This window comes from Bos mutus, chromosome 3 (assembly GCF_027580195.1).
Source record: "Bos mutus isolate GX-2022 chromosome 3, NWIPB_WYAK_1.1, whole genome shotgun sequence".
Lineage (NCBI taxonomy): Eukaryota > Metazoa > Chordata > Mammalia > Artiodactyla > Bovidae > Bos > Bos mutus.
Window position 1 is genome coordinate 567629 of NC_091619.1, and position 21406 is coordinate 589034.

The 21406-nt window shown below is 41.4% G+C and overlaps 1 protein-coding gene across 1 annotated transcript; it reads right to left on the reverse strand.

Annotated features, from left to right (window-relative positions):
* Positions 1–441: 441 nt before the first annotated feature.
* On the reverse strand, positions 442–21112 carry FCRL4 (Fc receptor like 4). The gene is made up of 5 exons (XM_014479036.2): positions 21064–21112; positions 3899–4153; positions 2274–2528; positions 1552–1836; positions 442–740 (listed from the first exon to the last, which is right to left on the reverse strand). Exons 1-5 carry the CDS (start codon positions 21110–21112, stop codon positions 442–444), a joined length of 1143 nt encoding a protein of 380 aa, XP_014334522.2.
* Positions 21113–21406: the final 294 nt, after the last annotated feature.

The following is a 21406-nucleotide window of genomic DNA, read 5'->3' on the forward strand; positions in this document are numbered from 1 at the left end:
TTGTAAGTTTCATAACTTGCATGCGATTTGGTACTAAGATACTCTTAGACCCTCAGTAACAGAGTAAAATGATGCCTTAGATCTTTGGTCCTGTGGGATGATTTACTGAAAGGAGAGTATAGTTGACACTTAGGATGATGGAGCTATGCCCTACCCTAAAACACTACTAATGACATGAGGCTGTTCTTGGAGAGCAACAAAACAATGGATCAGCATAAAAACACACAAAATCATCCCCAAGGGGTGAAATGGTTCCTGGACAGCATTAGTCACTGGAGTACCTCCTTACAACTTGATTTATTGATATTTAATGGAAGAAAGTGTCTATCACCTTGGAAGATGGCAAAGTGGAAATGAAATTTAAAAAGGAGAATCATAAAGATAGTTGGCTATGTCCACCCCTAATTTGAGAAATATGAGAATAAATAAGATCAATGGGAATTAAACCTTACTTCTCACAGTGACGTTCACTGCCTCGCTCTGGATGAGGCCGTAGCCATTGTCAGCTGTGCAGTAGTAGCTCCTGGCATGGCTCTCCCCGATAACAGGGATCTCCAGCTCTGCTCTCTGGGAGCGCTGGCTTTTCTGCCCCAGACTCTCCCTCGTGTCCTCTCTGTGCCAAGAGAATGTGGTGTTCCCAGTGCCTTTGGCCACAGAGCAGACAAGGACCAGCGTCTCCCCTTCAATCACCTGGTCTTCTTGGGCCTGGGTTTCCAGGAGCACTCCAGACACAGGGATTCCTGTGTGAACACAGGACAACAGGTGAGGGCATGATGGGAGGAGGATGGGGCTGGGATGTTGGACAGGGGCACTTTTATGGGACTTGAAGATATACTCTTCTGCAGGTGCTAGCACTGTAGCCCAGAGATTGCAGATTTCAGACCTAGAGCATCACTAAATGTAACAACCTTTTCATCCTGATACACGGGCTCCAGGAGAGAAAAATTGACTCTCCTTGGAAAAGTATTTGGGTTTTATGTCATGTCCTAGTTATTAGTCTGCATTATTTTGATCCCACAGAGATAATAGCAATAGTCGCTATCATTACATTGGCCTAGACTACATCCTTTTCCACCAGTCCTTCTTTGGTACTTAAGACAAGCCAATATTTGGTATATTTATCTTTCTATGTATGTATGTCCTCCTTTTCCATTTTACACATCACACTGTTTATTGTTACCAGTTGAGGTCCATCTCTGTGGTTATGTGTTTTCTAAAGAGTTTCCCCAAAGACCTGACATCCTAGAATCTGTTGATTCAGTAGCAAAGCATTTAGCTTCATGTTTTCATTTTGTTTTCCCCAAATCTGTATCTACCTCCATGAATCACCTCTGTCATTTCAAGGTGCTGGAATTTTAAAGAAACGCTAAGTTTTTAGAGAAATATAGATGGAAGCAAAATCCTGTATTTCTTTTATTATAGTACCTCACTTCTCATGAGATCTAAGCCTGGAGCCTCTGTCAGGCTGACAAAATCCATCTGTGCTGGGCCCCCAGAGGGCCAGACGGAGCAGCCAGGGGAGACATCACCACCTGGCCCTCCAACACTCACTCTGCACATCAATCTGAAGTGGGAGGCTGCGTTTGTGGATGCCACCGGTCAGTGTTTCAGCACCACACGAGTATGATCCTGAGTCCTCTCTCCAAATGGCTGTGATCTGGAGGTCCGGAGACCCACTCCAGTTCGAGATCATGACCCCGTCGTCTCTCAAGAATACAAAGTGAAGCCGAGTGTCTGGCCGCTCCAGCGGGAGCCGTGTCCTGCAGCTCAGGTTTACAGGCTTCCCCTCTATAGGCTGGGAATCTGTGACTTCCAGCTTTGGACGTGAAAATAGTTCTAGAGAGAAGAGGGAAACCAAGCTCTCAGTATGAGGCCGGCTTGGATTTTGGTTCCAGAAAACGTCAGACATCCAACAGGACAAACTTATTGGCCCCTCTATTACATTTATCTTTCCCAGGACTCTTTAAGTTAAATTACTCCACTTTCTCTACCTCTTAGAGGACTTAGGTCACAAATTTATCCAACATTTGCTAAGGTATCAACTTATGTAGGGAATTTCCTGGAGGTCTAGTTGTAAGGGCAGTGTGCTTTCAACTGCCGAGAGCCTTGTTACAATCCTGATCAGGGAACTAAGAAAATCCCACAAGCCATGAGGCACACCAAAACTAATCAGTAAACAAACAGAAAAACTACTCATATAGATCCCCACTCAGGTGCCCAGTTTATCCCACCCTGACACTGATTAGGAAATGTGTATGAAATGAAGGGTTTACCTTGAATTTGAATATTTGTCTGACTTGTTCTCAATACATAAGCATTTTCCAAGAATCCAATGCACTGGTAACAGCCACTGTTATTTAAACTTGCTTTGGGTATCAAAAGATCAAAGCTTTCATCAGTACCAGAAATAATTTTTCGATTCCAAGTATACTTCACAACAGCCAGTTTCTCTCTCCCCCTTTTCCGGCATCTCAGAACCAGCTCATCACCTTCAAACACAGAATATGGCACCTGGAGGATGAGGGAGGCTGGAAATCACACAGAGATAAGACACTGTCATTCAGGCACTCTTTCTTCTGAGTCTTCTGAATTTCAGAGTTTTTCTTTTCTTCCTTTTCCTTCCCCAGGATTTAGTCTTCTGATCCAAGCTCATTCATCTTCCAAATCAGTGTGACTTGCTTCAGATACAATTCCTAAATAAATCCTAGACACATCTATTTAATCACTCAAGGACAGATTCAAAAATAAAAGGATTCTAACATGGAGAGGAAAAGCTGAGAGACGTGACCAAAATATCTGATATCATTGAATACAGCAAAGATCAGCACCAACCTACTGACTAGATAACAGGAGTTATCAAAGATGTCTTTGGAGAAATACACTAGAAAGTGTTACAGTGCATTGAAGTGCACTAGGCAGAGGGTTTGTGGTCATAGACACAAATCCAGGGTCAAGATACAGTGAATGTGGTCCGCTCATGAACCTCCCATGCTCTACAGATTCTGATTAGAGACAAGTTCTACACTTTCTCTCTGAGATGACAGCAGTGAATGCCTGCTCCTACTGACCAATGCCTGGGGAGTGGTCAAACCAGGGGTCCTCAACACCCAGACCACGGACAGTGGCCTGTTAGGAACCAGGCTGCACAGCAGGAGGTGAACAGCAGGCAAGCAAGCGAAGCTTCACCTGTATTTACAGTTGCTCCCCATCACTCACATCACCACCTGAGATCCGCTTCCTGTCAGAGCAGCAGCACCATTAGATTCTCATAGGAGCATGAACCCTACTGCACTTGAATCATCCCAAAACCATCCCCTTACTCCCTACTCCGTGGAAGAGTTATCTTCCACTGAAATGGTCCCTGGTGCCAAAAAGGTTGGGGACCACTGCTCTAAATGAAGATCTTTAGAATAGGAAAAACTGGATGAAGAGATATGTGTGCCAGTTAGACAGGAATGTAGTGGAGAAGGGACAAATCCTAAGACAGGTGAGGACATAAGGCCTGAGGCTGGAGATTTCCCACCTCTGAATTCTTGTTTTATGGCACTTTTTACTTTCTGTTTTGTGCTCAGCACATTCATGTAGATGCAATTTCTCCCAAAGGAGGCTACAATGTCATTAAAGACAGGACCTAAGACAGCTTCACTTCTGAATCCCCTAAAACTAACTCCTTCCTTTAATTATGTAAGTGTGTAAGATGTCTGCTGATTAATGTTAGATGTTTAAACTCTGATGTCAATAGTAGTTTGAAAAACACCTATAGACAATGCGGGAGGTCGGATGTGAAACTGAAAGGTCAAGGCTTAGAGTAGAATGAAGACTTTCCTTGGGAAATCCAGGGAGCTAAGATGTACTGAAACCACTTCCCAAGTTTTCACTAATTCACCTACTTTCTCACCTGAAGAAAAGATCAAGTGCACAGGGTTACTTGGGAGTGAGCCTGGGGCCTGGCACCTGTACTGTCCAGAATCACGAACCTCAAGGGTATTTCCTGGAGTTTCACGTGGACGTGCTTTCCCAGAGAACCAACGGTAGCCTTGTAATTTCTCTTGTGCATAGAAGTGAAATCCATTGCAAGTCAGATTCACTCTCTCTCCATGGAAGACAGTGGTCCACGGAGGCTGGACGGAAATCACGGATTTGTGTACAGTAGCTGGAGAGAAGAGAAATAAGTCTGAGGTGAAGGTGCCTGCATTCCCACTTGGGCGGTTTGTGTGGAATGGACCAGAAGACCTGGCTTTGGAGGATCTCTGAAAGAACCTGTGGCAGGACTGCTGTTTCCCCAGGTTTCAAATTTGCTGACTGTTTGTCTTACTCAAGAGTGTCAGCAGCTGCTCTATGGTCTACAACAGAATACTGGCCTTTCAGAGGGCAACCCCAGCAGGACCTACTCAGCATGGGAGATCAGTGATGGGAGACTTGCCAACCCCCTTACCTTTTCAAACAGGCCACATCTTCAAGTAGATTCCTCCTGGGCTCCTTCCCACCCGGATTCTTCGTGTTACACGCATTTCTCTAAGATGAGCATTTGTTTGGCAAGGCCACAAAGTGGGGTGAGGGATTATAGAGGGAGGGAGTGTAGGAATTTGAGCTCAATTCCGAAGTTATAGAAAAGGGTCTAAATAGTATTTTTACCAACAAGAAGTAGGTAGTGCTGCTATGAGCAGGCTGTTGTCTGAAGTGGGAATTACCCTGAAATAACTACAAAGGGTATGAGCACTGGGAACTAGGTGCTTCTAAATCCCCACACCTCAAAGATACTTTTTCATGAAAATAAAATGTGGGCCCTGCATAAAATCAAGCCTTAAGATCTTTGAATTATTGATGGACAGAAGCTGGAGAATGTAAGCGTAAATACAAATTAAAAATAAGAGGTTTCATTCTCCCTGTTTAAAGTAAGAGAAACAACTCTCTCTCTCTCTCTCTTTTTTTTCTTCAGAATTTCTTTCAAATATATGTGAATCTTTATAATTGCTAAAAAGTCTCTTGCCTGTCTCACAACTCAGAACCATCTTTCTCAAGAAGGAGCCATCTTTTTGAAATGCAGCCATGTAGGGGGACAGCTCCTCTGGCTCCTGACTCCCCATTACCATGGAAGGGTAAGAGTTTATCTTTGGTGTGTACCTTGCTCCAGTATGCAACAGTAACTCCAGTCTTACCTAAAGATATGTGTGAGCTAAGTTGCTTCAGTCGTATCTGACTCTATGTGACCCTGTGGACTGCAGCCTGGCAGGCTCCTCTGTCTATGGGGTTCTCCAGGCAAATTACCTGGAGAATTCCATGGACAGAGGAGCTAGGTGGGCTGCAGTCTATGGGGTCTCAAAGAGTCAGACACAACAGAGTGACTGACACTAAATATGTGGCAAAAGGTGCTGTCAAGTCCTCCTGATTGAGAACTAATTATTCTTTAATCTTGAAAACATGGATGTAATGGGCTGAATCCCCTTGGCCATCTAAGAATGAGAAATCCTTTTCTATCTTTGCAATCTCTTGGTGGATTGCCTGTGATGGGCATTGTATTCTGCTTTAATGTTTTAGTTCAATTCAGTTCAGTTGCTCAGTCATGTCCGACTCTTTGCAACCTCATGGACTGCAGCACACCAGGCCTTCCTGTCCATCACCAACTCCCAGAGTTTACTCAAACTCATGTCCATTGAGTCGGTGATGACATCTAACCATCTCATCCTCTGTCATCCCCTTCTCCTTCCACCTTCAATCATTCCCAGCACCAGGGTCTTTTCCAATGAGTCAGCTCTTTGCATCAGGTACCCAAAGTATTGGAGATTCAGCTTCAACATCAGTCCTTCCAAAGAATATTCAGGACTGATTTCCTTTATGATGGACTGAATGGATCTCTTTGCAGTCCAGGGGACTCTCAAGAGTCTTTTCCAACACCACAGTTCAAAAGCATCAATTCTTCGGCGCTCAGCTTTCTTTACAGTCCAACTCTCACATCCATACATGACTACTGGAAAAACCATAGCTTTGACTAGATGAATCTTTGTTGGTAAAGTAATGTCTCTGCTTTTAAATACACTGTCTAGGTTGGTCATAACTTTCCTTCCAAGGAGTAGGCGTCTTTTAATTTCATGGCTGCAGTCACCATTTGCAGTGATTTTGGAGCCCCCAAAAATAAAGTCTGCCCATTTTCCCCTATTTATTTGCCATGGAGTGATGGGACCAGATGCTATGATCTTAGTTTTCTGAATGTTAAGCTTTAAGCCAACTTTTTTGCTCTCCTCTTTCACTTTCATCAAGAGGCTCTTCAGTTCTTTTTCACTTTCTGCCATAAGGGTGGTGTCATCTGCATATCTGAGGTTATTGATATTCCCATCTCTCTAAGAATTTTCTGCAGTTTCTTGTGAGGCGGTCCTAAGATGGTGGAGGAATAGGACAGGGAGACCACTTTCTCCCCTACAAATTCATCAAAAGAACATTTAAACGCTGAGTAAATTCCACAAAACAACTTCTGAATGCCGGCAGAGGACATCAGGCACCCAGAAAAACAGCCCATTGTCTTCAAAAGGAGGTAGGAAAAAATATAAGAGACAAAAAAAGAGACAAAAGAGATAGGGACAGAGCTCCGTCCTGGGAAGGGAGTCTTAAAAAGAGAGAAGTTTCCAAACACCAGGAAACACTCTCACTGCCGAGTCTGTGGCGAGCCTTGGAAGCACAGAGGGCAACGTAACAGGGAGGAAAAATAAATAAATAATTAAAACCCACAGATTACGAGCCCAACAGTAACTCCCCCAGTGGAGAAGCAGCGCAGACGCCTGCATCCGCCAAGCGGGGGCTGGGCAGGGAGGCGCGGGCTGCATTTGTTAGAGTAAGGACCAGGCCTGAACGCCCTAAGGGCAATCTGAGTGAACTAACTTGGGCTAGCAAACCAGACTGTGGGATAGCTACCACACGAAAAGTCCTAACCTAAGACTCCACCAGGCCCGCGCACAGAACAAAGGACTGAACAGAACTAGCCGGCTGCAGACCATCCCCCTCTGGTGACTGGCAGCCAGAGGCAGAAGGGGGCAATCACAGCCCCAGAGAGACATTATCTACCAAACTGCAAGCAGTCTTCTTTGCTAACTAAGACTTCTTGGGGTTCTGGACGGACAACATCCGCCTGAGAAGGTGCACTGGTTGTACACTCATAAAATCGAGTGGCAGGGAAGGGGGAGGTGATAAGTCGCAGTGACCATGCTTGCCAGACACCTCATCACCTGAGCTGTTCGGACCTGGGAAGGGCACAAAACACAGGCCCAACTGAGTGTGCATCTCTGAGGACTACCCGAGTGCCTGAACCTGAGCGGCTTAGACGTGGGAGGTGCATGCAGCCCAGGGCCGGCCTTGGACGGTTCCCAACAGAGCAATCTACAGCCTGAGCAGTGTGGGCAGAGAGGACACAAGTGCCGTGAGCGGGGGCAGGCCCACTGTGGCTGCGACACTGCAAGCACATGCCAGTGTTATTTGTTTGCAGCGTCCCTCCCTCCCCACAGCGCGACTGAACAAGTGAACCTAAAAAAAGTGTCCACCACTGCCCCCACTAGTAACAGGGAGGAAATCAGACACTGAAGAGACCAGCAAACAGAAGAAGCTAAAACAGAGGGAACCACCTTGGAAGTGAGAGGTGCAATAGATTAAAACCCTGTAGTTAGTACCAACTACATAGGAAGCAGCTTATCAGATCAGATCAGATCAGTCGATCAGTCGTGTCTGACTCTTTGTGACCCCATGAATCGCAGCACGCCAGGCCTCCCTGTCCATCACCAACTCCCGGAGTTCACCCAGACTCACGTCCATCAAGTCAGTGATGCCATCCAGCCATCTCATAGATCTTTAGAAATATAAGCCAGACCAAGGAACTATCCAAAAATGAACTGACCCCACACTGACTACAGCAACACCAGAGAAAGTCCTAGATATATTTTTACTATTTTTACTATCATTCTTTTTTTAATTTTTTTTTAAATTTTAAATCCTCTATTACTCCTTTAATTTTCATTTTTATAGCCTACTATTACTTTGAAAAAAAAAAAAAAGAGACCCTATTTTTTAAAGCAAACTTCATATATATATATATATATATATATATATATTTAAATAATTTTGTGACTTTGTCTTGTTTTTTTTTTCTTCTTCTCCTTCTTTTCTTTAATATTGTATTTTTGAAAATCCAACCTCTACTCTAGATTTTTAATCTTTGCTTTTTGGTATTTGTTATCAATTTTGTACCTTTAAGAACCCAATCTTCTATACCCATTTTTACTTGGGAGTGAGATTACTGGCTTGACTGCTCTCTCCCTCTTTGGACTTTCCTTTTTCTCCACCAGGTCGTCTCTGTCTCCTCCCTCCCGCTTCTCTTCTCTACCCAACTCTGTGAATCACCAGCGTGTTCCGGACGGTGGGGAACACATAGGGAACTGATTCCTGGCTGGATCTGTCTCTCTCCTTTTAATTGCCCACTTTCTATCCTCCTGGCCACCTCTGTCTCCTTCCTCCCTCTTCTCTGCTCTGTATAACTCCATGAACATCTCTGAGTGGTCCAGACTATAGAGCACACATAAGGAAGTGATTACTGGTTAGCTTGCTCTCTCCTCTTTTGATTCCACCTCATCTCATTCGGGTCACCTCTAACTCCCTCCTCCCTCTTCTCTTCTCCATGTAATTCTGTGAACCTCTCTGGGTGTCCCTCACCATGGAGAAACTTTTCATCTTTAACCTAGATGTTTTATCAGTGGTGCTGTGTAGAAGGAGAAGTCTTGAGACTACTGTAAAAATAAGACTGAAAACCAGAGGCAGGAGGCTTAAGTCCAAATCCTGAGAACACCAGAGAACTCCTGACTCCAAGGAACATTAATCAACAGGAGCTCATCAAATGCCTCCATACCTACACTGAAACCAAGCACCACCCAAGGGCCAACAAGTTCCACAGCAAGACATACCATGCAAATTCTCCAGGAACACAGGAACACAGCCCTGAGCTTCAATATACAGGCTTCCCAAAGTTACTCCAAAACCACTGACATCTCATAACTAATTACTGGACACTTCATTGCACTCCAGAGAGAAGAAATCTAGCTCCACCCACCAGAACACCGACACAAGCTTCCCTAACCAAGAAACCTTGATAAGCCACCCATACAACCCCACCCACAGTGAGGAAACTCCACAATAAAGACAACTCTACAAACTGCCAGAATACAGAAAGGCGACCCCAAGCTCAGCAATATAAACAAGATGAAGAGACAGAGGAATACCCAGAAGGTAAAGGAACAGGATAAGTGCCCACCAAACCAAACAAAAGAGGAAAAGATAGGGAATCTACCTATAAATAATTCCAAATAATGATAGTGAAAATGATCCAAAATCTTGAAATCAAAATGTAATCACAGATAAATAACCTGGAGACAAGGATTGAGAAGATGCAAGAAGGGTTTAACAAGGACCTAGAAGAAATAAAAAAAGAGTCAATATACAATGAATAATGCAATAAATGAGGTAAAAAACACTCTGGAGGCAACGAATAGTAGAATAACGGAGGCAGAAGATAAGATTAGTGAAGTAGAAGATAGAATGGTAGAAATATATGAATCAGAGAGAAAAAAAGAAAAAAGAAAAGAAACGAGGACAATCTCAGAGACCTCCAGGACAATATTAAATGCTCCAATGTTTGAATCATAGGAGTCCCAGAAGAAGACAAAAAGAAAGACCATGAGAAAATACTTGAGAAGATAATAGTTGAAAACTTTCCTAAAATGGGAAGGAAATAATCACCCAAGTCCAAGAAACCCAGAGAGTCCTAAACAGGATAAACCCAAGGCGAAACACCCCAAGAAACATATTAATCAAATTAACAAAGATCAAACACAAAGAACAAATATTAAAAGCACCAAGGGAAAAACAACAAATAACACACAAGGGGATTCCCATAAGGATAACAGCTGATCTTTCAATAGAAACTGTCCAGGCCAGGAGGGAATGGTAAGACATACTTAAAGTAATGAAAGAAAATAACCTACAGCCCAGATTACTGTACCCAGCAAAGATCTCATTCAAATACGAAGGAGAAATCAAAAGCTTTACAGACAAGCAACAGCTGAGAGAATTCAGCACCACCAAACCAGCTCTCCAACAAATGTTAAAGGATATTCTTTAGACAGGAAACACAGAAAGGGTGTATAAACTCAAACCCAAAACAATAAATAAATGGCAACAGGATTATACTTATCAATAATTACCTTAAACGTAAATGGGTTGAATGCCCCAACCAAAAGACAAAGACTGGCTGAATGGATACAAAAACAAGACCCCTACATATGTTGTCTACAAGAGACCCACCTCAAAACAGGGGACACATACAGACTGAAAGTGAAGGGCTGGAAAAAGATATTCTGTGCAAATAGAGACCAAAAGAAAGCAGGAGTAGCAATACTCGTATCAGATAAAATAGACTTTAAAACAAAGGCTGTGAAAAGAGACAAAGAAGGACACTACATAATGATAAAAGGATCAATCCAAGAAGAAGATATAACAATTATAAATATATATGCACCCAACATAGCACCACAATATGTAAGACAAATGCTAACAAGTATGAAAGGGGAAATTAACAATAACACAATAATAGTGGGAGACTTTAATACCCCCACTCACACCTTGGATAGATCAACTAAACAGAAAATTAACAAGGAAACACAAACTTTAAATGATACAATAGACCAGTTAGACCTAACTGATATCTATAGGATATTTTACCCCAAAACAATGAATTTCACCTTTTTCTAAAGCACACACGGAACCTTCTCCAGGATAGATCACATCCTGGACCATAAATCAAGCCTTGGTAAATTTAAAAAAAAAAATTGAAATCATTCCAAGCATCTTTTCTGACCACAATGCAGTAAGGTTAGGTATCAATTACAGGAGAAAAACTATTAAAAATTCCAACATATGGAGGCTGAACAACACGCTGCTGAATAACCAGCAAATAACAGAATAAATCAAAAAAGAAATCAAAATATGCATAGAAATGAAGGGAAATGAAAACACAACAACCCAAAACCTGTGGGACACTGTAAAAGCAGTGCTAAGGGGAAAGTTCATAGCAATACAGGCATACCTCAAGAAACAAGAAAAAAGTCAAATAAATAACCTAACTCTACACCTAAAGCAACTAGAAAAGGAAGAAATGAAGAACCCCAGGGTTAGTAGAAGGAAAGAAATCTTAAAAATTAGGGCAGAAATAAATGCAAAAGAAACAAAAGAGACCATAGCAAAAATCAACAAAGCCAAAAGCTGGTTCTTTGAAAGGATACATAAAATTGACAAACCATTATCCAGACTCATCAAGAAACACAGGGAGAAAAATCAAATCAATAAAATTAGAAATGAAAATGGAGAGATCACAACAGACAACACAGAAATACAAAGGATCATAAAAGACTACTAGCAGCAATTATATGCCAATAAATGGACAACGTGGAAGAAATGGACAAATTCTTAGACGAGTACAACTTTCCAAAACTGGACCAGGAAGAAATAGAAAATCTTAACAGACCCATCACAAGCACTGAAATTGAAACTGTAATCAGAAATCTTCCAGCAAACAAAAGCCCAGGTCCAGACGGCTTCACAGCTGAATTCTATCAAAAATTTAGAGAAGAGCTAACACCTATCCTACTCAAACTCTTCCAGAAAATTGCAGAGGAAGGTAAACTTCCAAACTCATTCTATGAGGCCACCATCACCCTAATACCAAAACCAGACAAAGATGCCACAAAAAAAGAAAACTACAGGCCAATATCACTGGTGAACATAGATGCAAAAATCCTTAACAAAATTCTAGCAATCAGAATCCAACAACACATTAAAATCATACACCATGACCAAGTGGGCTTTATCCCAGGGATGCAAGGATTCTTCAGTATCTGCAAATCAATCAATGTAATACACCACATTAACAAATAGAAACATAAAAGCCATATGATTATCTCAATAGATGCAGTGAAAGCCTTTGACAAAATTCAACATCCATTTATGATAAAAACTCTCCAGAACCAGGAATAGAAGGAATATACCTCAACATAATAAAGGCTATATATGACAAACCCACAGCAAACTTTATCCTTAATGGTGAAAATTTTCAAGTATTTCCCCTAAAGCCAGGAACAAGACAAGGATGCCCACTTTCACCACTACTATTCAACATAGTTTTAGAAGTTTGGGCCACAGCAATCAGAGCAGAAAAAGAAATAAAAGGAATGCAAATTGGAAAAGAAGAAGTAAAACTCTCACTGTTTGCAGATGACATGATCCTCTACATAGAAAACCCTAAAGACTCCACCAGAAAATTACTAGAGCTAATCAATGAATAAAGTTGCAGGATATAAAATCAACATACAGAAATCCCTTGCATTCCTATACACTAATAATGAGACAACAGAAAGAGAAATTAAGGAAACAATTCCATTCACCATTGCAACGAAAAGAATAAAATACTTAAGAATATACCTATCTAAAAAAACTAAAGACCTATATATAGAAAAGTATAAAACACTGGTGAAAGAAATCAAAGAGGACACTAATAGATGGAGAAATATACCATGTTTGTGGATTGGAAGAATCAATATAGTGAAAATGAGTATACTACCCAAAGCAATCTATAGATTCAATTCAATCCCTATCAAGCTACTTATGGTATTTTTCACAGAGCTAGAACAAATAATTTCACAATTTGTATGGAAATACAAAAAACTTCAAATAGCCAGAGCAATCTTGAGAAAGAAGAATGGAACTGGAGGAATCAACCTGCCTGACTTCAGGATCTACTACAAAGCCACAGTCATCAAGACAATATGGTACTGGCACAAAGACAGAAATATAGATCAATGGAACAAAATAGAAAGCCCAGAGATAAATCCACTCACCTATGGACACCTTACCTTTGACAAAGGAGGCAAGAATATACAATGGATTAAAGACAATTTCTTTAACAAGTGGTGCTGGGAAAACTGGTCAACCACTTGTAAAAGAATGAAATTAGAACACTTTCTAACACCATACACAAAAATAAACTCAAAATAGATTAAAGACCTAAATGTAAGACCAGAAACTATAAAACTCCTAGAGGAGAACATAGGCAAAACACTCTCCGACATAAATCACAGCAGGATCCTCTATGACCTACCTCCCAGAATATTGGAAATAAAAGCAAAAATAAACAAATGGGACCTAATTAAACTTAAAAGCTGCTGTACAACAAAGGAAACTATAAGCAAGCTGAAAAGACAGCCAATGGAATGGGAGAAAATAATAGCAAATGAAGCAACTAACAACTAATCTCAAAAATATACAAGCAACTCCTGCAGCTCAATTTCAGAAAAATAAATGACCAATCAAAAAATGGGCCCAAGAACTAAATAGACATTTCTCCAAAGAAGACATACAGACGGCTAACAAACACATGAAAAGATGCTCAACATCACTCATTATCAGAGAAATGCAAATCAAAACCACTATGAGGTACCATTTCAAGCCAGTCAGAATGGCTGCGATCCAAAAGTCTACAAGCAATAAATGCTGGAGAGGGTGTGGAGAAAAGGGAACCTTCTTACACTGTTGGTGGGAATGCAAACTAGTACAGCCACTATGGAGAACAGTGTGGAGATTCCTTAAAAAACTGGAAATAGAACTGCCTTATGACCCAGCAATCCCAGTGCTGGGCATACACACCGATGAAGCCAGAATTGAAAAAGACATGTGTACCCCAATGTTCATCGCAGCACTGTTTATAATAGCCAGGACATGGAAGCAACCTAGATGTCCATCAGCAGATGAATGGATAAGAAAGCTGTGGTTCATATACACAATGGAGTATTACTCAGCCATTAAAAAGAATACGTTTGAATCATTTCCACTGAGGTGGATGAAACTGGAGCCTATTATACAGAGTGAAGTAAGTCAGAAAGAAAAACACCAATACAGTATCCTAACGCATATATATGGAATTTAGAAAGATGGTAACGATAACCCTGTATGCAAGACAGCAAGAGACATAGATGTATAGAACAGTCTTTTTGACTCTGTGGGAGAGGGAGAGGGTGGGATGATTTGGGAGAATGGCATTGAAACATGTATAATATCATATAAGAAACTAATCACCAGTCCAGGTTCAATGCAGGATACAGGATGCTTGGGGCTGGTGCACTGGGATGACCCAGAGGGATGGTACAGGGAGGGAGCTGGGAGGGGGGTTCAGGATGGGGAACATGTGTACACCCATGGCGGATTCATGTTGATGTATGGCAACACCAATACAATATTGTAAAGTAAAAATAATATATATATATATGTATATATTACTTCTGCAAAAAAAAAAAAAAAAAAAAAAAAAAGAATTTTCCACAGTTTCTTGTGATCCACATAGTCAAAGGCTTTGGTGTAGTCAATAAAGCAGAAATAGATGTTTTTCTAGAACTCTCTTGCTTTCTCAATGATCCAACAGATGTCGGCAATTTGATCTCTGGTTCTTCTGACTTTTCTAAAGCCAGCTTGGATATTTGGAAGTTCACAGTTCATGTATTGTTGAAGTCTGGCTTGGAGAATTTTAAGCATTGCTTTACTAGCGTGTGAGATGAGTGAAATTGTGTGGTAGTCTGAGCATTCTTTGGCATTACCTTTTTGGGGGATTGGAATGAAAACTGACCTTTTCCAGTCCTGTGGCCACTGCTGAGTTTTCCAAATTTGCTGGTATATTGAGTGCAGCACTTTTGCAGCATCATTTTTAGGATTTGAAATAGCTCTACTGAAATTCCATCATGTCCACTAGCTTTGTTCATAGTGATGCTTCCTAAGGCCCACTTGACTTCCCATTCCAGGATGTCTGGCTCTAGGTGAGTGATCACACCATCGTGATTATCTGGATCATGAAGATCTTTTTTGTACAGTTCTTCTGTGTATTCTTGCCACCTCTTCTTAATATCTTCTGCTTCTGTTAGGTTCATACCATTTCTGTCCTTTATTGTGCCCATCTTTTGCTGAAATATTCCCTTGGCATCTCTAATTTTCTTGAAGAGATCTCTAGTCATTCCCATTCTATTGTTTTCCTCTAGTTTTTTGCACTGATCACTGGTGCTACTGCTAAGTCGTTTCAGTCATGTTTGACTCTGTGTGACCCCATAGACGGCAGCCCACTAGGCTCCACTGTCCCTGGGATTCTCCAGGCAAGAACACTGGAGTGGGTTGCCATTTCCTTCTCCAATACACTGATCACTGAGGAAGGCTTTCTTGTCTCTCCTTGCTATTCTTTGGAACTCTGCATTCAAATGGGTTTATCTTTCCTTTTCTCCTTTGCTTTTGGATTCTCTTCTTTTCACAGCTATTTGTAAGGCCTCCTCAGACAGCCATTTTGCTTTTTTGCATTTTTTTGCCCCTTGGGGATGGTCTTGATCCCTGTCTCCTATACAATGTCACAAACCTCTGTCCATAGTTCATTAGGCACTGTATAAGATCTAGTCCCTTAAATCTATTTCTCATTTCCACTGTATAAGCATAAGGGATTTGAGTTAATGCTTATTTAGTACTAAAAGCATTTGCTCTCTTTCTTACCTTTGTAAGAATTCTGGGTTGGTGGATTTTGTTTTAATTTTACTTACCACAGTTATTACTGTGGTTCTTTCTTATCTGAATGTTTATTTTCTAAGTTTGTAGTTTCAAGGTTGTGAGAGTTAGTAAATGACGGGTGAAGGTACAACTGTGGCATAAAAATTATTCTGAACTGAGGGCATAAGATAAAAGATTCTATTTATTTATTTTTATTCTGAATTCCCTTATCTGCCTAAAAGCAAAGCCACTGAAAACAGTTCAATTGTCATAAATCATCTCCCCAGGAGCAAATAAATGATCATTTCTTATCACCAGATACTGAAAGTCAACACCACAGCTAAACAGACATTGTGACAACACTAGCTTAGCTCCCATCTATTCTTTTAAGGGCCTATTTATCTCTCCTAAAACTTATTTGTTTTCCAGTAAGTGGCCTTCCAGTCAATCCTAAAGGAAATCAACCTTGAATATTCATTGGACGCACTGATACTGAAGCTGAAGCTCTGATACTTTGGCCACCTGATGCAAAGAGCTGACTCACTGGAAAACACCCTGCCTGATGCTGGGAAAGGTTGAGGGCAAGAGGAGAAAGGAGCGACAGAGGATGAGATGGCTGGATGGCATCCCTGGCTCAATGGACGTGAGTTTGAGCAAACTCCGGGAGATGGTGAAGGACAGGGAACACTTCCGTGCTGCAGTACCTGGGGTCTCAAAGAGTCAGACACGACTGAGCAACTGGACAACAACCAGGTGACCTTCTTGCCCTTCTCCCCTTCTTTCCAATCCAGATATTACATAATTCCTGAATTCTAATGCCTCCTTAGGTTATATTTTTCTATGTACTCCTGAAGTTTTGAATAAAAATTTTTCTTTTCTCTTGCCAATCTGTCTTTTGTCAGTTTAATTTGCAACCCTCCATTATAAACATAAGAGGGTAGAAAAAAAAGTTTCCATCTTTGACATAATAAAAGTAATTGCAAACCAAATTAATTCACAAATATCCACGCAAATTTTCTCACTCCTTTAATGCTGCTATCTAGACAGAACAATGCTTTGACAGGCTAATCTTTCATGGTATGTACAATGAAAACTGATTGTTAAAGTGATACTTCTGATTCTGTCAAAGATGCAGTAATTCATGAAGGTGGTAAAAGTTTTGTGAGACCACTGCTCTGATGCCTCCAAAGTCACTGACAAATGTAGTAGAGCAAAATCTGTTAACGACTGAAGAGGGGAAATCAGTGATAGGGACAATACTTGTTTGGCTTCTGAAAGTTAGTCCCAGGGCCCATCTGTTGAGCCTGTTGCCTGCCAATAAGTTTGAAAAACGGAAGCACTAACTGCCCAGCAATGTGACACAGTTCTGAGTAAGGAGATGTCAGAAGAATAAAGCTAGGAGTGAACTAAGGGGTGAGGATTCTGGGAAAAGGCTTTTCCTTTATGATGAAAGGAGAGAAGCATAGCAGGGGAGCTCCTCTGCCGTTTGAGTTTCCTACTGCTCCCTCCCCCTCTTTCCTGCCTTGCACACAGTCATGATGCCTGCAGCTGTGACTGCGATCACACAAAAAAAAAAAAAAAAAAAATCAATATTTGCTTCATGCTTTGTTCTACAAATTGCCTATGGTAATCTAAATTTTGTGATGTAGAAAACAAAGTAAATTATTTCCATTTATATTATCTTTTTTTCAAAAATAATATCTCAGTGTTGAGGATATGCAGTTTAGCGTAAAATTGTAAGTGGAATCACCTAAGTGTGTTTTTATCTTAGTACATGTCATACTCAGATAAGGACTATCTGTATTTAAAGGTGTATAAGCAATTACTTTTTTTAAAGCTTGAGACTTTTCATGCATGAGTGCTACGTCGCTTCAGCCATGTCTGACTCTTTGTGACCCTATGAACTACAGCCCTCCAGGCTCCTCTGTCCATGGGATTCTCTAGGCAAGAACACTGGAGTGAGTGGCCATGTCCTCCTCCAGGGGACTTTCCTGACCTAAGGATTGAACCCACATCTCCTACAGCTCCTGCATTGCAGGTGGATTTTTTTCTTTTTCCTGCTGAGCCACCAGGGAAGCCCTGAGACTTACCTATTCTCAACTTTTTCCATAAGAAGTGCCCAAATACACCTTAGAATTATATGCAAATGTAATGAAAATACTCTGGGGGCAAAAACTGTAGAGTGACCTGAATGCTTGTTCTAAACAAGAAAACTAAGTGTTCTGTTTGGTTATATAAACATTCACATGTCTCTGCAGACCTTTTTTCTCTCTCTTTCTTTAGAGGTTTGTACAGATATACTATGTCCCCAGCAGGTATGGGACTGTGTTTCTCTTGAAGAGAATAGAAATCTGCCTTATCTGTGTTCCTGGGAAGAGCCTGGGATTGAGGAAATGGAGACTTGGGCAGTGGGTCTTTTTCTAGGGAGAAGGGAAAACTTCCTTTGGTGGACACAGCTTCATTCCTTGCCACACCAAGTAAGCTGCCTCTGCTACACACAGGCAACCCTGTGGCCAGGAGGAGACACATCTTGTCAGGGTCTTTCTGAGGTTGGGACGGAGACAGTGGGTTCTGAGATTACCCACGTCTACTGGCTGACACTCTCTGTATTTTATTTCACCATCATAGGACTTTTAAGAAAGCTTTGTCAAGTTATGATCTCCTCCCAGTTACTTGTGGGAAAAAGTCTGTATCCACGGCACTGAGGGGGAGACTCTTCTGGGAAGTTTCACGGGACACTGCATCAAGGGGCAGTGGCTCCCGCTGGCTGGAGTTAACTGACCATAATCAGCTCCCTGGATAGAGGAGACTTGAATGAATCCTCAGGGACTGCCAAAATTCCTGGAAACAGCTCCCCAAAGAGGCCTGGACTTTCTGCTAAGTAGTAGGATAGGGGCTCAAAGTCATCATGATCTGAGCTTATTAACAGAGAAATATCTACAAAGAATGCTGAAGTTTGGGATTAGTTGGTTGCACTTGCTTAGGGGCAGTGATTTGTCAGAGGCTTCCCAGGTGACTCATGGTAAAGAATCCGCCTGCCAATGCAGGAGCCACAGAAGACATGGCTTTGATCCCTAGGTGGGGAAGAACCCCTGAAGGAGGAAATGGCAACCCACTCCAGTATTCTTGCCTGGGAAATCGCATAGACAGAGGAGCCAAGCAGGTTGCAGTCCACGGGATCAAAGAGTAGGACATGACTGAAGCAGCTGAGTATGAGCATGCAACTGATCTGTCAAACTGGGGGAAATATGGAGAAGCCAGCAAGTTGTTTGCACCTCTACCTCCCTTACTGAGGTAATAGTTTATTTCTATGCTTCCCCCCTCAGGAGTCTATGCATTCTGTCAGATCAGCTAGAATTGCACATCAGAAGGAGATACACCTTCTCCTTGAATTCCATGACATATATCCCAGGTCCTCCTCCAAGATCATCCAGCACAACAGCAAGTTTGGTCCTGGAGTGTGACCCCCAAACTCTTAGGGTCAGAGTCCTAAGACGTGTTTTTATCTGCCCGTAGTCCTCAAGAAAAGGATGCGGGCATGACAAGGTCCCTTTTGACAAATATTTGAGATACAGGATGGCTGTTAGGACATCCAGAAATGTAAAGAGAAAGGAAAAGAAGGACTTACCAAGTGGTCCACTGACTGGAGCTGCTGCAAGAGAGTAAAGAGTCAGGTGTCAGCACAAGACAATGAGTCCCAAACCATTTCACCCTGAGAGCCCACCTGCCACTTTCAACTTCCCCCCAAAAGGAGGAAAAACACGCGCAGATCCACCCACCCTGGAGAAACAAGATGATGTCATGGTCAGAGTCTCAGGCTGCAGACTCAGGTGGAAACAGGTTTGAATTTTAGCTGTGTGACCCTGGGCAAGCTACATAGAACCTCCAAGCCTCAATTAATTTCTTCATCTGTAAAATTAGGACCATCGAAGTTACCTCGTGGCCTTATTTTAAGAAGTTAAATTAGTAAGTTGTTAGTTAAGGGTTGCTAGAATTATTTTTTAGCATAACTGTGGCTGCTGCTGAGGCTTAGCTTTGCTATCTTCTTGCCTGGAGTGTTTTTCTCCTACCTCAGTATGAAGCAAAAGCAAATTACACCCATGCATTAAAGCCCAGGTGAAATTCCATCTCTTCCATGAAGCCCTCTGAGATACGTCTATGCCACCGCACCATCACTTTTCTTTTGATTTAGAACTCCTCGCATTTGAGTTCACATGAAATGTTCGGGATGGGGAACACATGTATACCTGTGGTGGATTCATTTTGATATTTGGCAAAACTAATACAATTATGTAAAGTTTAAAAATAAAATAAAATTGGAAGAATAAAAAAAAAAAAAAAAAAAGAAATCCTCAACTGGACATGCCGTATGGGGCAATGTTTAAAAGCATAACTACACTGTCAGATTAGAGGTTTGAATCCTGACTCTGCCACCTAACAGCTGCATGAAACTTAAGGCAAGATGTCATCTCCTTGCCTTAGTTTCCTCACCCATAAAACAGGATTTATAACAGTTCCAGCTCTTCATTTGTTAAAGAATTAGATACATTAACACAATGAGATATTCTTAGAAGACTATCTGACACAGGGTTATCAGCAATAATTAATTATCATCACATATTATCCTATAACCCATTGTGCAATATTTTTCTTGTATTGCCAGTTCAAATACTCTTGATTTCCTTATCAGAGTGTCAATTCTTGAGGACAGAGGCTATGTCTTCCATGTTCTGCATCCTCTGCATTGCCCAACACTGTGCTATGCCCCATGTAGCCACTCATTCACTATTTACTGAATTCCTATAATGCGCCAGTCACACTAATAACTCTTCCCTTCTTAATTAGAGCCTGGAGATATAGCTGAGAACAAGGCAAACACGTTTAACAAAATTCATTGTACAAATGACTGGCTAGTCTTTATTTCCCAAAGCTTGAACTACTAGAGATTCAGTGTCTCATTTGGATAGATATTAGCAAGTAACACAGAAGCAGGGAAGCAAAATCAAAGGAAAACTTCTCATGCTCTTTGCAAACATTAGAACAGATTTGATCTCTTAATACAGAGAAAGAAGTAACTATTCTCAGCAGAAGATCATTCTACATCAGTCCATGGTCAGAACATGGCCCTTTCACAAGGGTGTCAGTTCATCTTTTACTCTTGGTCTTCGTGATCTGTGGTTAGAGAGGTAATAAAATCTAATTGTAGTTTTTTTTACATGGAAAAATAAGTTCACTTTTTGGAGAGTAAAAGGAATTTTTCAAATAAGCAATTAAAAGCAAATGAACACATTTTTGGAAATAATTTTTTCCCTATCATTCCATTAAATTGATATCTTTCTCCTTTGTTCATTTTCTGCTGTTCTAAATGGGAGTAAAATCTCTTTTTTCAGCAGCCAGCCCAGAGAACCTATTTGTCTATGGAGAGACTCAGTTTTCCCAGGGAGCAGACTTCCCCCCACCACTTACCGAGGACCAAGAAGGATGCCCACAGCAGCACGGAAGCCTCCTCTAGCATCCTGAGGAGCATCTCATAGGAGACAAGCCAGTTCCCAGCACTGGGGAATGAGTTCAGCGATACTCTCTGAGTATCGCTGCTCAAATTAATGAAGTGAAAAGGGGAAGTGGAGGAATCCTTCTTTAAATACCAAATAGCACATTACCCTGTGTGAGAAAATTTCAATGATGAAAGTCAACCTTTGATCACAATATTTAAGAACTGCTCAGATATCTTGGTATGAATAGCTTCTCAAGGCTTTAGTTGTCTTATTTTCAGAAACCTGCAGACTCTGTCTTCTGGGAAAACTGTAAC

Excerpts from the sequence above, each read along its gene's own strand:
- FCRL4 (XM_014479036.2), bottom strand. The coding sequence starts at position 21,112 with ATGCTAGAGGAGGCTTCCGTGCTGCTGTGGGCATCCTTCTTGGTCCTC. Across the intron at positions 1,837-2,273 it reads GACAAATATTCAAATTCAAG|AACTATTTTCACGTCCAAAG; the intron begins GTAAACCCTTCA and ends TCTTCTCTCTAG. Across the intron at positions 741-1,551 it reads ACTTCAGATTGATGTGCAGA|GAATCCCTGTGTCTGGAGTG; the intron begins GTGAGTGTTGGA and ends GTGTTCACACAG.